Raw genomic sequence first — 15316 nt, forward strand, 5'->3', positions numbered from 1 at the left:
CGAATAATACTAACTCTATTCTTCTAAAATTATTAAAAAGGCATAATAAAGTAGCATATACATGTTGAGGGTGTTTCCACTAAGGTACTGTTTATTGTTCATGCAAAGTAGTATATTTCATTAAATCTACAATTAAAGAAAAGACATTAATTGGCTACTATCTCAAATGCAACATCAATTAGGGTGCGTTTGGCCCTACTTTTTTTTGGTTTAAAAGTCACTTTAAACTTAAAGTTGAAAATAAGAAATTTTAAGTTAAAGTTGAAGTTGTTTGGTATTTTTTATTTTTTTCAACTTAATTAGTACTTTTAAGTTACAATCTGTTTGGTGAAATATTTCTATATTTTTTTTGACATTGAAATACAAATTTATCATAAATAACATGAAATTCAAAGAGTTTAAGAAATAATTCAAAACTAAAAAAAAAATCATCACAATCTTATTGTAAAAAAAAATCACCTTTATATGGTGATAAATATCCTTTCATGTTTGGATATCCAGCATCAACTAAATAGTATTTTCCTATAAATATTTAAAACAAAAGTTATAGTTAGTTTATGTGAAAAAATGATTCTGATAAATATATAAATGACAAATTTTATTTATAACATAAATATTAGTCGTACCTTCAGGAGGATGAGGGAAAACACTTTTCATTTCTTCAATAACAGACGAAAGAATACGAGTTTCATGTGCAGTACCAGGCCATCCAACAACAACAAAAGTGATTAACATATCAAAGTTACACACTAACATGACGTTCTGTGTTGGATATCCCTTTCTTCCAATATAGGGAATTTGATCTTTAGTGGGAACAATTGCAGGAATATGTGTTCCATCTATAGCACCGATGCATCCTTCAAAGTATGGCCAATACCTTCGATCATCCTTGATTTTGGAGGGAATTTCTACAAAGTTAAAATCTGGAGGCTTCACGAATTCTTTTGCTAGTAAACATAAACTTTCTAGAACTTCAGTAAACTTCCTACTTACGGCCTCTCCCGACTTTCGAAATTTATTTTGAATATTTCGATTAGTTTCACTATGCGCACAACTCCAAAGAAACATAGCAAGTGCTTCCAATGATGTCATTTCTTTAGATGGGTGCAATCATCCCCTACTCACTAATAATTTTTCAAGTTTCAATATAGCATGAGTTTCCATTCTAAACATGTTATAACTTTCACCTGGAGTGTTAAGAGTTTCTCGAACCCAAGTCCATCCATGAGAATAAAGAAATCTATTACCTTGCTTCAATAGGTACTTCATATAATAGTCATATGCAATTATTGCTGCCCCGTAACATATTTTATAAAACTTACATTTTCTTTTTTTAACTTTTCTTGAATGCTCATTGATTTGATTAGAAGACATGTGAAAATAATTTGAAAACAATGAAATTACCAAATGTTAATACATATAAATTAAAGTAGCTCAAATGCATAAATAGTAATGCAAAATCTCAACAAAAGTATCATAAAATAAAATAACAAATTAATTCGAAGCTTAAGCTTAAGCTAATTATTGGATAAAACATAAAGCAAGATCTAAACCTAAAGCATAAATCTCAAGCTTAAGCTAATTATTGGATAAAGCATAAAGCAAGGTCTAAACCTAAAGCATAAATCTCAAGCTTAAGCTAATTATTGGATGATTTCTTTTCAGCATACTTGTATAGAATCCACTCTACCAAATCATCCTTAGATTCTTTTAAGGATATTAGCAAGACTCTATTTTGTTCATCTTTAAGCATTTCTAAAGCATAACTAAATTGTTGACTATTCAAAAAACCTTCATCCTTTGCTTTTTTCAATAATTTAACACAATCTGGAATAGAGTATTGGCCATGGACATGAGATGTAGCAGCAATTCCAGCCTTTTCAACATCATTATGATCTTCGGCTGCTTCAACTAATCGCTCAAATGTTTTTCTCATTGCTAATGTTGTCCCAACCTTTGCCCTACCCTTTGCTGCCTTTTCTCCCATATTTGACACAATCTTTCTTTTCTTTTTGAATTGAGTATTTTCCACAAGGGTAAGGTCTTCATCATTATATCCACTATCATCAGATTCAATAATTTCATCTGGCACATTTGTCGTTGTATTATTGATATTAGATTCAGATGGAACACCCAAAGCCGGTGTCCATTGGTATTGACTTGTTGCCACTGCCTCCCCGAATATGAATTCCATTTCATCACGAAATTCTAAACCTTGATAGCGAAATTTTGCATATTTTACATTCTCCTGCATAATCAATAACAAAAGCCAATAGTTAGGCAAATCAAATCCTCATACTCAACTTTAAGGAGATAAAAAATTAAATATTCATAATACTCACCCTTATCTTAGCCTCCCACCATGAAGGATCAGCATCAATATTTCCTGTCGCGTGATTCCAGCCCAAACCTGTTTCTTTAGCAATTAATTGTTTCCAGGTGGTCCAATCCGTTCTCAAAGTATCCATTCTATTTCTCAACTGCTTTTGGTTATATTTTCTATTAGCACGTTTATTGAATTCTTCGCGTATTTCTTCCCATTTCTTATGCTTAAAACCAGTTCCTGGCTTTCCACATTTACGGATTTCATCCATACAAAGGTCTAGTAATATTTTGGTATCCAATGGAATGTTCCACTTTGCTTTTTCAAAATTTTCAGATTTACATGGATGACTTTCTTTAGATGCCATAACTGTAATATATTTCAAAAATCATAAATAATTACAAGCAAACTAATATTTTGCAATATAATATTTAAACTACCCGATCAATATAGTTTGTTGCCTATATCTTTATCATCAAATGATAAATAAAATATCTATATCAAATATATTTATGTTTCGGTCCTAGTTTGTTCTTTTCAATTTATTGTGCTATTCATAGGGAGTTTAATTGGTTGCTACTAATTAAGGGGATTTGGATATTCTCCAATTTTTCTTCATATTTTCTCTCCTTTTTCTTAATCTAATGGATAATTTTCTCTCATTTTTATTCTTTGTAATTTACTAACCCCTAGATTAAGAAAAATGAGAGAAAACATGAGAGAAAATTGGAGAGGATCCAAATTGGTTTTGTATGCGAGACATGGATCATCTTGTTTCATGCAATTTGCTTGCTATTTGTTCTACTCTTACTGATCTAGGCATGACTTACAACTATTATTAATTCAATCATATCTCTTTGCATTTGAAAAAAAATGCAAATATATAGTAAAGAAAATAAATAAATTTTACAAGATAGATAATAGGTGATAAAGAACAAATAGACAAAAAAAAATTAATAGAAACTAAGGAATAAGAAAGCAAAAACTGAATGATGTATATCTCAAATAAATGGCATAAAGTAAAAAACAAAACTAAGCAACAAAAGGACAAAAAATAACAAAATGGTATGAATTAAACAAATCAAAAAGAAAATCATACCTGCTGCAACTATGCAAGTGTCAGGCGCCGTTAGGGTTTTGGCATGTGGTGTAAGCAAAGCATAATAATAATATGGAAAATGCTAAATGGTGCCCCCGGGGCACTGTTTAAGGAATCAAATATAGTAATATCATATTAAAGTTTGTGCAGTTAATGCCTCGAAAGTCTAAAAAGTGTTATTTTCAATTTTAAAATTTCCTTTTTTGGTTTCCTTAACCAGTGCCCCGAGGGCACCGGTTAGCATGACCCTAATAATATATAGCAGTCAGAACATTGTAAAAAGGGCAAACAATTGTAGCGGGAACTATTGCCTAAAATAAAATAAAAGCGGGAATTGTGCGTTTTTTTACGGTAAAAAGCGGGAACAGTGCAGACAAAATAAAATAAAATATAAATTGGCATACACGAGAATCGATGGGCAGACCTCTAGAGTGAATCATCCGTATAAGTTGGTTTTAAGTTGGTTTTTTCTTCTTTTTTATTAAGTCACTTATATTATATTTTCTTCACAAAAAAAAAGACACTTTTTATTTTAAGAACTTTTATAAAATTATGTTTGGCCCTACTTCCACTTAAAAGAAATAGTAAAGTAGAAAATAAGTAAGGCCAAACACTACCTTAGAACCTTTGTTTCTTTTCCAGTCTTGTTAGGATATCAATCACAAATTCACAGTTACTCAAAAAAGTGCAGCACAACTCATAACATACAGCTCCTTGTCTCTTCCCACTCTTCACCCATAGTAGGGCTAAATATTTTGCTTAAGATACAACCATTCCTCTATTAAACCTGCTGAAAACAAATTGCTTCCACTTCATAGATGAAGTAAAAAGAGGATTTTTTTTTTATCTTTTCTATTTTTACTAGTAGAAGAATCGGAAAGAAGATTCCTCGACATTGCTTCTTTTTCATATCAGTCCCTGGCGCTGTAAATCAGTGTATGTCTTCTTATTATAGATGTTGCCTTCTTTGTCTTCGTACTCTTCCTCTAGATCTGGGCGCCACTTGTTCACTCCTTGTCTCTGCTGTATCTTCTTCCAGAGCTCCTTTGCTTCCTGCAACAGAGCATGGTACCATAAATGTCACATTAAATAACAAATTCAAAATAAATTTTGTCGGAAACTAGTTGAGAAGGACTGTAGAGTCCTAGAGAGAAACAGCACCAGTAATTTCAACTTTCAAGAAAAGTTTAATGCTTGGTGGTTAAGTTTATATCCTGACATTTTAATGCACGCTATATTTGTTCAGTTTAGACCAAAGAGCAAAAAATGTAACATCAATGTCAAATAATTTCAGTTTGTAAATTGTGAAGGATCTGGTGAGACCCAATAACGGATATTAAATGAGCAATAGGTGTGTCCACAGATACATACAAGTATAAATAGAAGATGGAAATAAATAATTTATACACTTGTGAGATACTATGCTACAGACTATCTATCAGCATGGAAATTAAACTGATAAAAATGCACACCTCAATTGATGTGATTTCATTGAAGTTCTTTGTATTTGGTATACCAAGGCACCGCATCCCATGTTGGTGACGCCATTCTTTAAAATGTCGTTCAAAAGCGCGACGCCCCCAATAACTGTAGTTCCCACATATCTCACACTTAAATTCCTGAAATGCATATTATATCATTTAGTGATCAAAATATTGACAGCCATACAGAACCCTATAACTAAGAAGTCTCTATCTTTCTTTTTAAATCAATGGAGTTATCTAATGCAATACTGCCAACTAGCAAAGGCATATAGACAACAACAATTTATTTTAATAGCTTTCTTTTGGTTTTCTCTGCTCCTCTAGAAAAGAGATAAATTTTGCAAGGCCTGACCCACTTGAGCGACCATCAACACTTATGATTAGAGAACAATAACACGTACTCGAGATATATCCAACAAAAGAAATGACAATTTCAGTTTCCAAAATTTTAATGGAAAGTAAATAATACCTGACCCAGACCATGTAGCTTATACAGCCAGTAAGGTATGGGCTTCCCATCCCATCCCATTGGTAATTTTAAGGGATTATAAATCTGCTGCTCATCATCTTCACTTTCAGAGTCCTCCTGTGTCTCTTCCTGAAAAGTTATTTAACATTACGTATTATAAATAAAGCCATATTTATATTGTCAAAAGCAGATAAAGTGTAATGTGAAAAAGTAGGACAAATGAAAGCACGAAACTTAAACAATGACAATAAAGAACTTTTCAAAGCCACAAGGCAAAAAAGTGAATAGTCACTTGGTGCGATCAATTAGGATTAATTCTTGTGCATATTAAGCTACCCAAGATATACAATATGATTGGTAAATGTAATCTTTTACAAATAAATGACACTGATGTGAAAAGCTAATATCACAGTAATGGACTATGGATCTCTAAAATTTGGAGGATTCATAAATTGCTTCAACTCACCTCCAGGCGTTCTGCTTCAATTTCTTCATATGTTAGGGCTTGCTTCTTTACAACATTGTCTTTTGTTCGAAGAATTGTCTATAGAAAAATGATAAAAATTATACAAGACAGAAATTTGTATACATGAAGTCATTATAATTTTTAGGCCCAAAATGTTGCATATAACTATACTAAAGGAAATAATTAAGCATCATTTGCTAACCTCATCTAACAAATCACACAGTTTATTCAGTTTGGCCTCCATTAATGCAATTTCTTTTAAATTTCCTTCTTGTGGAGCAGAAGCCACCCCGTTTTTTTCTAAACCACGTGCCCCTTTGGCAAAATGCTTCTTGTCCAACTTATCAAGAGGAGTATGCTGCATGAAAAAGACAAAGAGAATATTTTAAGTTAAGCTGTAAAGAAGGATTATGCAGGAATAACTTAGAGGCAAAAAACAGCTTCAATCAAAATTCTGGCAACCGCATCTTCCAAGCAAATAGGGAATTGGGCTCAAGGGGTTTCACTGTAATTTTGATCTACAATTTATGGTGGAAATATCACTTGATAAATATTAAATGAGCTTATGCTTTCATAACAATAAAACCTACAAAATAATGAATATTCTGGATAAATTCATATTTTAAGTACTTTTGATCAAATAGATCCCATCAGGAAAGCATAAAATGCCAATCATCTAGCTTACAAGGGTAATTATACATTGTATTATATTATACTATCATCTAGCTTACAAGGGTAATTATACATTGTATTATATTATACTTGGGGCGGGGGGTGGGGGGAGCAGAACTGATGTCAGTTAAAGCATATTTAGATTAGTTTGAACTCTCAGTTTCGGTCCATCCGGGAGATACATGATTTTGACTCTGATGAAAGAAATCCCAGTTTCTTGACTGAGCTTACTTACGACAATCAGCTTGGAAGGAAATAGGGAGAATACATCTCCTATGGAACTTGTTTTAATTTAAGGTACTATGGCAAAGGCCACCCCTACACATTCCTATTACGTCCACAGAAAAGACTATAAAAAACCAAAATAAAAGAAGGTGTAACCTTGTCCCGGGTAATGGGGAAAACTCACCTTTGTGAGGAAGAGCCTTTCTGCACGTTGCTGAATAGTGCCGCCAGTCTTAAGTCCCAATGCAGCCAGCGCCTAGATGAAAAGTCAGGACAGAAGGGCAGAAGAACGAATCAGTTATCAATAAAATATGGTTCTACTAAAATTAATGACTGGCAAGAAAATGCGCTTTTTTTTTTTTTTGGACAGTAAGAAAATGTGCTTAATCTTTTTAGTTCATGAATATTGAAATTAAAGATATCCAGTTTATAAAAAACGAGGGTGAATCCTTGTATATTGTACATAGTTAGCTAGATTAACGGAATATGTTGCACAGACAATGGTACTGATAGAGCTCTTAAAAGTCTAGGATACATGTACACTAATAATATAAACTTTAAAAAAAGATACATATATAAGAAAATTGAATTCTATATAAACATCTAAATTGCATAAAAGATTAAAAAACAGAAATAAGCATAATATATAAAATAAAAGGAGCTTAAATTATTCAACATGACGACAAAACATGTCCTAATGAAACTATAGTTATTCAACATCATAAAACCTAAGCATGACTATGAATATCATACTTAAAAAATAAAACCTAAGCATGACTATGAATATCATACTTAAAAAGTGTCAATCTCATCATTTTCTTAAATATCATCTGTGACAACTTCAAATGGATCCCATTAATGTCTACCAAAATCCCACATTTTGCTCTCACTCTTATTTTACTAAATGATATTACTTTCTTATCCATCAGGACATCAGTACATACCAGTCCTTACCCAAATTGAGTACCCAATTGTTTTTTAATATTTTGAAATGTACTCATGTACTCATTATATACACATGCAAACCAGGTACACGTACAAAAGCAATATGTATATGTCTTCAATTTTGGAATACCCATGCTTCACACACACACACAATCCTCAATTTTTACCTCCTTTAACCTTTCAGGACCCACTTCCATAAGCTCTTCAACTGTACTGTAATAATCAAGATCAATTGAAGTGTGCTCAGTAGGTACATGTCCATTCTCCTGATTGACATTCTCCCATCCCAGTACCTTTCCAGTAGCCCAATTTTCTTCAAACTCGGTTGTTACCTGCCACAACTATATCAGATCCCAGAAAAATAGAGAAGTGCAACTCGGTTGTTACGACGCACATCATTTATGACACAGAAAGCTTTAGAATAGGAAAAAGTTACATCAGCCACAAATAATTATCAAGTTTTAACTTTAGTTCATAATTTTTTTACTTCAATATAGTGGTATAGAAAATGGAATCATTTTCGAATAAAAAAAGAGCTAGTAATAACAAAAATATAGAAAAATGGCCGAATACATTAACAAAAGAATTATAAGCATATTTACAAGATCCTTCGACAGCCCAGACATAGCACTAGATTTCAGCCGAGACAAAACTTTCAGAAAGAAAAACTAATGCAAATCATTTAAAACCAAGATTCATTAAAAGTTTCTCCACCAAATAAATCAGAGCTACTAGGAGGAAATTTTTTAATAAATAAATCTCAAAATTATGCTAAAAAAGCTACAAGTTCAAAAAAATATCAAGATAAAATCAATCACCTTTGAAAAGATTCGATCAAGATCTTTCAGGGGTTCTGTCCGCTGGAAAAAATATATCATATACTCCAAAAGATTCTCCAAGTATTCCCTGTACTGCCTGTAAAATTGACCAAGGACTTAGGAGACTATAATGTACAAATTCCATACAAAACTAGGATGCCCATAAATGCCAAATGATCAACATATTAGATGAATAGAGAGCACAACTCACCTGGTCGTTTTCATTTTGCGTGGAATCTTATCTGTTTCAGAAAAGATATCAAGGTATGCAGAATACTCAATTGGCTCTCCAAACTTAGAATTGACATACTGTTGATATAATTCATGCATGTCTAAATATCGACCAAAAGCTTCCTGGAAAGCAAATTTCACATAATCAGTGACACTAGAAAAGGTTACAGGAGCATAAATTGTAAATGTGATATTGTCTCTCTTAACAATAGAATATTTTAGATTTCATCCTGCATATTCGATGTAATTGCTTTCTCCGGAACAAATTGGCCCCTTAGACAATAAATTCTTCCCCGCATTTAAAATGCACAAGTAGAATACTAAAATGTTCAATCACACACAAGCTGGATTTGAGGTAAACCCAAAAACCTTAATAACCTGTCACTGCAATTCTTAAAAACAGTTGAAGAATTCCCAAATTCACCATTTAACCATGTATCCCACATGGGCAAAGTTTATTTTCAGGAAAAACAATCAACAAGTCTTTTCCTATTCACCAGAGAATGTTGATTACACATGCACAAGTGGAGAGAGAGAAAGAGAGAGAGAGAGAGTACCTCTCCGCTGAACTCAATTTGAGGTTCCTCTTTAAGAAGGGCTTCAAGATCATCATTGGCATCAACAACACGTGCAACTGGGTGCTTCCTATGATACTCTCGTATCTACACATACCACAAAAAAACCAATCTTTTACACACACAAAATGGATTCAAACAAATGAGAGAACTCAGCTTCACCCCACCCAATTATTTATCATAAAATCCATTATTAAATTTGTCTTCCACTCCCAAACATAAACATGTAAAGGCCTAGAAAATACAACAATGTTGATGGTCCAAAGTCCCAATTTATGCTTCACCTCTTGAAACTAAAATAATAATAATAATATAATAAGAATAGTGACAATTGAAAAAGAAGAAGAGTAAAACCTCTTTGAGTCTATCATAGAAGGCACTGAAAACATTAATTCCAGTAGCAGTTTGTCCTCCCAGTGCAGCAATCTCGTCCTTCCTTGCATTGTCTTTGTCGTCATAGATCTCAATCTAAAACAAACAATGAGCGTCATTTGATAGGAACTAAAAAATGGGAGTTGGAATAAGAGCAGAAATGTAATAAAACCGTAAAAGCACGCTTACCAGCCTTTCAGTGGTCGAGGTGATGGTGTCGATCATATTTCTAACACGGTGACTCCGAAACAAACGGTCCTTGTTGGATGTGGGATCATTCTGAAGATCCTTCGCTATCAATCTCTCAAACCGCTCCACCTCCTCGTGCCCCGACCGAGTCACTTCCAGCAAAGTCGACGACATTCTCCCAACGAACTTCCTACCTATTACTCAACTCAATACACATTAAGTTTCAATTAGTCTTCAAATACAGTCAATCAATGAAAATCAATGTTCTATAAATAATATTCCACCCCTCCCACACCTATTTGAACATTTCACATATATTTAAGAAAAATGTATAAATGAAATGGAGAGTACCAAAGTATATGTATTCACCATTATCATCGATGCAAGTGAAACATATTGAACTGAGAGTAATGCATGTATTACTACTAAAAAGTTATTATTTTTTTTTTCAATTTAGTGTTTCAATTCTACTTGAGCTATCGATCTTTAATCAAAACCCACTCTTTTTCTTTGGCATCGCATTAGTGCACACCGTGCGCGTTATACATAAGCATTTCGACTATACATTGGGTCACATATTGGACCTGTGAATCGAAAAACCTAATAATTTGATAAAATTAACCGATTCAATACAACAAATTAGGGGTTTAGTGAAACTATGTTGTCAATCACGCCACTCACTTCAGCGTGAAATCGCGTAAAGTGGAGAACTGCTACGAAGCAATTCTCTTGTGCGTGCCTTTTTCAGGGGCAGCTATGGCGGTGGAATTGCATTCTTGCACGCGATATGAGAAGGGAAGGAAAATCGAAAAGAGAAAAAGGAATTAAAAGAAACCTGAACTTTCTAACTGTTTCCGACGGTGTTTCTTGATACGACGACGACCAACTCCGTCAGCTTTTCCGGTAAGGTTATAGCTTCTTTATGGCCAGTTGAACGCGAGCGAGCGAGAGCGAGTTCAGTGATACTTTCAATTCAACTTTGTTTTCATTAGAATGGGCTTGGGTGTTTTTTTTACGAGAATTGGGCTTGAGATTAGAATCCATATCAATATCAATATCAGTAGACGTTTTCTCTCCCGACCCCCCCCAATTCTTTTATACCCCCCGAAAATCCCATTTTGCCCCTTGCGGTATAAAAAATTTTTGCCAAACGACTTCGGTTTTTAGAAACCGCAGGAGTAGGACTTCGGTTAATATAACCCGATCGCTGAAAGACTTCGGTGAACGTTAACCGAAGTGTTTCTGTATATAAATACTCTGCTGTCACTTCTTATTATTCACAAAACGAGAATTTAAAAAGGTTACGGAAAGAAGATCGATTTTTGACGCATTTGAGGCTTGAAATCAAGATTGAAGCATCATCTAATGGATTCAAGACGCACCAAAGCACAAAACTCAGGTAACCACCGATTTAAATTCGTTTTTTCTTGCGTTCATAGGCTCTGTTTTCGCAGGTGTTCTGACAGTAACCCTTCGGGTAATATAAACCGAAGTCAAGTTATGTGACCTTCGGTTTATACGAACCGAAATGTTGATCCTCTGCGTTAGGCTTAGGCTTGGCTTGACTTGACTTCATATTGACTTATAAACTGTACTTCATATTGACTTGGCTTTATTTTGGCTTCATATTGACTTCATAGTGTGTCCTATGTGTTTAATTAGTGTTGTAATAGGATTGTAAATATTATGTGTGGTTGATTGATTGTTTTTTCATTTGCGTATGCTGTAGTTACGGAAGGCGAAATTAACGAAGTTGTCGAAGTTAGGCGACTTGTTGTGCTTGGCCTTTTTGCAACGGCCATTGTTCCATCTGGTCAACCAAGAAGTCCTCCTAATGTGCCGCAGCCGATAGAAATTGACACGTCGTCTCATTTTGCGACTGATAGGGAAGAGAACGACAGAGATGAGTTGATCAAATGGGCTCGAAGCGTGTCGCAAAGTTTAAGGTTCGCAATTATAGTTAGGCGATCCGATTCGGGCGAGAAGAGAAAGGCTCAATTGGTGTTAGGGTGTGAACGTAGTGGGAAGTATGTTCCAGCCAAGAAGAAGTTGAAATCCGATACCTCCGGAACAAGAAAATGCGAATGTCCTTTCCGACTCCGTGGGTATTACAACAAGGCAACAAAACTATGGCGTTTGACTGTTGTCAACGGTATGCATAACCACGAGTTGGACAAAGGGCTTGAAGGGCATCTCGTGGCGGGGCGTTTGAAACCGCAAGAGAAGGAATTTATGGACGAGATGACAAGGAATGCGGTCGCTCTAAAAAACATATTGTCCACATTAAAGGAGAGAGATCCGGAAAACAAGACCTCTGCAAAGCAAGTGTACAACGCTCGTCATAGGTACAGAGTTAAAATGAGGGCGTCCATGACTGAGATGCAACACTTATGTAAGAAGCTTGATGATAACAAGTACTACTACAAGTATCGGACGGTTGTTGAAGATGGAGTAGAACATCTTCAAGATATATTCTTTGCACATCCGAGGTCCATAACTTTATTGAACTCTTTTCATACTGTGCTGATGATGGACTCCACATACAAAACCAGCAAGTACAAAATGCCGCTGTTTGAGATAGTCGGATACACTTCGACCGAGAAGACATTCAACGTTGCTTTTGCCTGGCTCAGTAACGAAAAGGAAGACAACTTTATATGGGCTCTGCAACAACTACGTTGTTTGTTAAGGCGTGAGACAAATTTGCCGAAGGTTATCTTGACGGATCGAGATTTAGCTTTGATGAATGCTATTCTGGCTGTGTTTCCAGAAGCGGCGGCGTTGGTTTGTCGGTTCCATGTTAAGAAGAATGTGAGGACCAAGGCAGCCGAGCTGGTCAAGGTGAGGGATGGGGAAAAGGTCAAGGCGGCGGACATGAGGGAAAGAGTCTGTTTGGCGTTCGAGGATGTGTTAGATTCGTCTACTGAGGCTGAGTATACTGAAAATGTTATGGCTTTTAGGAAGTTATGTGAGAGGTGGCCAAAATTTGTTCGGTACGTTGAAGAGACAATTTTGGACACTGACAAAGAGAAGCTCGTGAGTGCATGGGTGGACAAGTATATGCACATGGGCAACCATACGACAAATAGAGCCGAAAGCGCACACGGTGTTTTGAAAAGTTACTTGACCGACGGTCTCGGTGATTTGGTGAAGGGTTGGGAATCGATTCACAGAATGTTAGGCAATCAATTCACCCAAGTGCAAACTGAATTTGGCCAGAACATGTCTGTGTATGGACACACATACCGGAAGAAAACACTTTACTCGACTTTGATGTTTAAAGTCTCTAGACGTGCAATGAGATACATCCACACTGAATCAAAAAGAGTCGAGTTTACTGGTATGGATAGCATGAAGTGTGGTTGTCTGATGAGGACTAACTACGGGCTGCCATGTGCGTGTTTGATTGCCAAGAAACTGCACCACAATAGGCCTATTAGACTCGATGAGGTTTACAAACATTGGAAGATAATTTGTTTCCAAGATGAAGAAGTTGGTGGCGACGTCGAGGACGATTATGCGTGCACGGCAGAGTGGCAAGCAATTCAGGTGCGTGTTTATTAAAGGCATAATACACTTATTTTACGATTTTACGATCATTATGCGTTGGTTTTTAATTTTTAATGGCATATTTTTTTTTTGTTTGTTTTAGGAACGATTGAGGACAGCTGATGTAAGCATGAAAAATGAGATCCGAGATCAACTCCGCAAGATTGCGTATCCTACAACCACCGATGTGGAGCCTCCGACCACAAATGTAAAATCAAAAGGGGCTAAAAAGAAAAAGGTGGTCCGTGGAACAAGATCCACCAGCAGAGATAAGTCTCGATGGGAGCATGTTGAAGAATATTTCACAGAGACACAAGCGTCGCAATCGTCAAAGCCGTCTCCGTCAATTCCGTCCCACTCAAGGCCATCATCATCACAACCTACCGCATCAAACCCTATGCCTACGGTGTCTGAAGCTCCGCTCACTGTGTCCAACCTATTGCCACTAACCTCATCATCTCAAATTTTTGGAATTAACCACATGCCAAAATTCATGCATCCCTTCATTGAAGATATCATCAACGTGGACGGCGACGGCTATTGTGGTTACCGTGCCGTTGCATTGGCTCAGAGAGGCAACGAAGATGATTTTGAACTGATACGGTGCAACATGAGCAGGGAGTTGCGATTGAATAAGGATATGTATGTTGCTATATTTGGTTGCGAGGAGCGTTACCAATATATCTGTGATGCACTACTCCCACCCCCGAGGACGAGGCAACGTACTAGTATTAGGAATAGTGTTGCACCGATGGATAAATGGTTCACGTTGCCGGATATGGGACATATCGTGGCCACCATATTGGATAGAGTAGTTGTTCAGCTCTCCATACTTCAAAACGGGCCCTGTGAAACTTTTTTCCCATTGCGTTCCATTCCGTCACCAAACCCGTCTTCAAGGGTTATTTGCCTTGGCGCGTTACCGGATCACTATGTTTTGGTAAAGCTTAAAGTTGGGTGTCCGATACCCAAATCAAACAAGTCGTGGAAGCAATATTGTGCTAAACAAAGTTTGGGTTGGGAAGATTCATTCATAGCTGCGCAACATAGGTTCGAGGAGATGATGAGCACCGAGAACGTTGTCCCCATCCAACTAGTTGGTGCAGGCAGTAGAGAAACTCCATTGGTGATTGACTGATCATTTGGCCTATTTTAATGTATTTTACGTTGTTATATATTTTGATGTAAAGAACATCCATTTTGTAATGATATGAATCGAGATGTAATGACATCCATTTTGTAATGAAATATATTGAAGTGATTTGGTGTTGTGTAATTGTTTGTGTCAATATAATGATATTGGTTGAAGTAATTTTGATGTTGTGTAATTGTATGAATAATTTTTCCAATATAAATGTGTCTGGATGAACAGCATTAACAATGGATTTCGCGTGGATGTCATTCCATGGAAGGTCGTGAGTTACAATATCATTGGTTGTCATGAAAATATATTTCGGTAACTAGGTACCGGAATTTACCCAGATTTCGGTAAATATCTGCCGAACCAGCCTATTTCCAGTGAACAAACGAAATTTTCGGTAGATTGGTACCGAAGTATGTTGCAATTCCGGCAAATAGTTACCGAACTAACATTTCGGTAAACATCTGCCGAATCGTACAAATTCCAGTGAACCACTGAAATTTTCGGTAGATTGGTACCGAAATAAGGGGGTATGACAGTAAACTTCGGTGAATATTAACCGAACTCATAAACTTCGGGGAATGCGAACCGAAATGTGTTTAAATTTTCAACTGTTTACTGGGGGTATAAAAGAAAACTGGGGGGTAGAAAAGATGTAAGCATATGCCTAAAAACTTGTTAAAAATCATATAAATAACTTAATCGATACGAACCCGTCAAATAATTTATATTTGAGATTACACCGACACTTTTTGTGG

At 35.7% G+C, this 15316-nt stretch overlaps 3 protein-coding genes across 5 annotated transcripts; 1 reads left to right on the plus strand and 2 right to left on the minus strand.

The window, feature by feature from the left end:
- Positions 1-1448: 1448 nt before the first annotated feature.
- Positions 1449-2690, minus strand: LOC123909273. Its single transcript, XM_045960089.1, has 2 exons — positions 2343-2690; positions 1449-2248 (listed from the first exon to the last, which is right to left on the minus strand). Exons 1-2 carry the CDS (start codon positions 2688-2690, stop codon positions 1640-1642), a joined length of 957 nt encoding a protein of 318 aa, XP_045816045.1. The 3' UTR covers positions 1449-1639.
- Positions 2691-4040: 1350 nt separating this feature from the next.
- Positions 4041-10892, minus strand: LOC123909272 (splicing factor SF3a60 homolog). Of its 3 annotated transcripts, none has more exons than XM_045960085.1 (13): positions 10704-10892; positions 9869-10062; positions 9662-9775; positions 9290-9394; positions 8713-8855; positions 8502-8598; positions 7851-8015; positions 6923-6994; positions 6044-6199; positions 5842-5919; positions 5376-5504; positions 4895-5041; positions 4041-4475 (listed from the first exon to the last, which is right to left on the minus strand). In XM_045960085.1, the coding sequence occupies exons 2-13, from the start codon at positions 10040-10042 to the stop codon at positions 4329-4331; spliced, it is 1527 nt and encodes a 508-aa protein (XP_045816041.1). In that variant the 5' UTR covers positions 10043-10062; positions 10704-10892; the 3' UTR covers positions 4041-4328. The 3 variants fall into 3 exon arrangements, with proteins under 3 accessions (XP_045816041.1, XP_045816044.1, XP_045816043.1); XM_045960088.1 differs by having other exon boundaries at positions 9869-10073; XM_045960087.1 differs by having other exon boundaries at positions 9869-10068; positions 10704-10844.
- A 74-nt stretch (positions 10893-10966) lies between these two features.
- Positions 10967-14717, plus strand: LOC123905138 (PKS-NRPS hybrid synthetase cheA-like). The gene is made up of 3 exons (XM_045954773.1): positions 10967-11267; positions 11598-13417; positions 13521-14717. The coding sequence occupies exons 1-3, from the start codon at positions 11234-11236 to the stop codon at positions 14553-14555; spliced, it is 2889 nt and encodes a 962-aa protein (XP_045810729.1). The 5' UTR covers positions 10967-11233; the 3' UTR covers positions 14556-14717.
- Positions 14718-15316: the final 599 nt, after the last annotated feature.

Source organism: Trifolium pratense, linkage group LG2, assembly GCF_020283565.1.
Source record: "Trifolium pratense cultivar HEN17-A07 linkage group LG2, ARS_RC_1.1, whole genome shotgun sequence".
Taxonomy (NCBI): domain Eukaryota; kingdom Viridiplantae; phylum Streptophyta; class Magnoliopsida; order Fabales; family Fabaceae; genus Trifolium; species Trifolium pratense.

Excerpts from the sequence above, each read along its gene's own strand:
- LOC123909273 (XM_045960089.1), bottom strand. The coding sequence starts at position 2,690 with ATGGCATCTAAAGAAAGTCATCCATGTAAATCTGAAAATTTTGAAAAA. Across the intron at positions 2,249-2,342 it reads GGTGGGAGGCTAAGATAAGG|GAGAATGTAAAATATGCAAA; the intron begins GTGAGTATTATG and ends TTGATTATGCAG.
- LOC123909272 (XM_045960085.1), bottom strand. The coding sequence starts at position 10,042 with ATGTCGTCGACTTTGCTGGAAGTGACTCGGTCGGGGCACGAGGAGGTG. Across the intron at positions 9,395-9,661 it reads TCTATGATAGACTCAAAGAG|ATACGAGAGTATCATAGGAA; the intron begins GTTTTACTCTTC and ends TGGTATGTGTAG. Across the intron at positions 5,920-6,043 it reads TGTGTGATTTGTTAGATGAG|ACAATTCTTCGAACAAAAGA; the intron begins GTTAGCAAATGA and ends ATTTTTCTATAG.
- LOC123905138 (XM_045954773.1), top strand. The coding sequence starts at position 11,234 with ATGGATTCAAGACGCACCAAAGCACAAAACTCAG. Across the intron at positions 11,268-11,597 it reads CACCAAAGCACAAAACTCAG|TTACGGAAGGCGAAATTAAC; the intron begins GTAACCACCGAT and ends CGTATGCTGTAG. Across the intron at positions 13,418-13,520 it reads CAGAGTGGCAAGCAATTCAG|GAACGATTGAGGACAGCTGA; the intron begins GTGCGTGTTTAT and ends TGTTTGTTTTAG.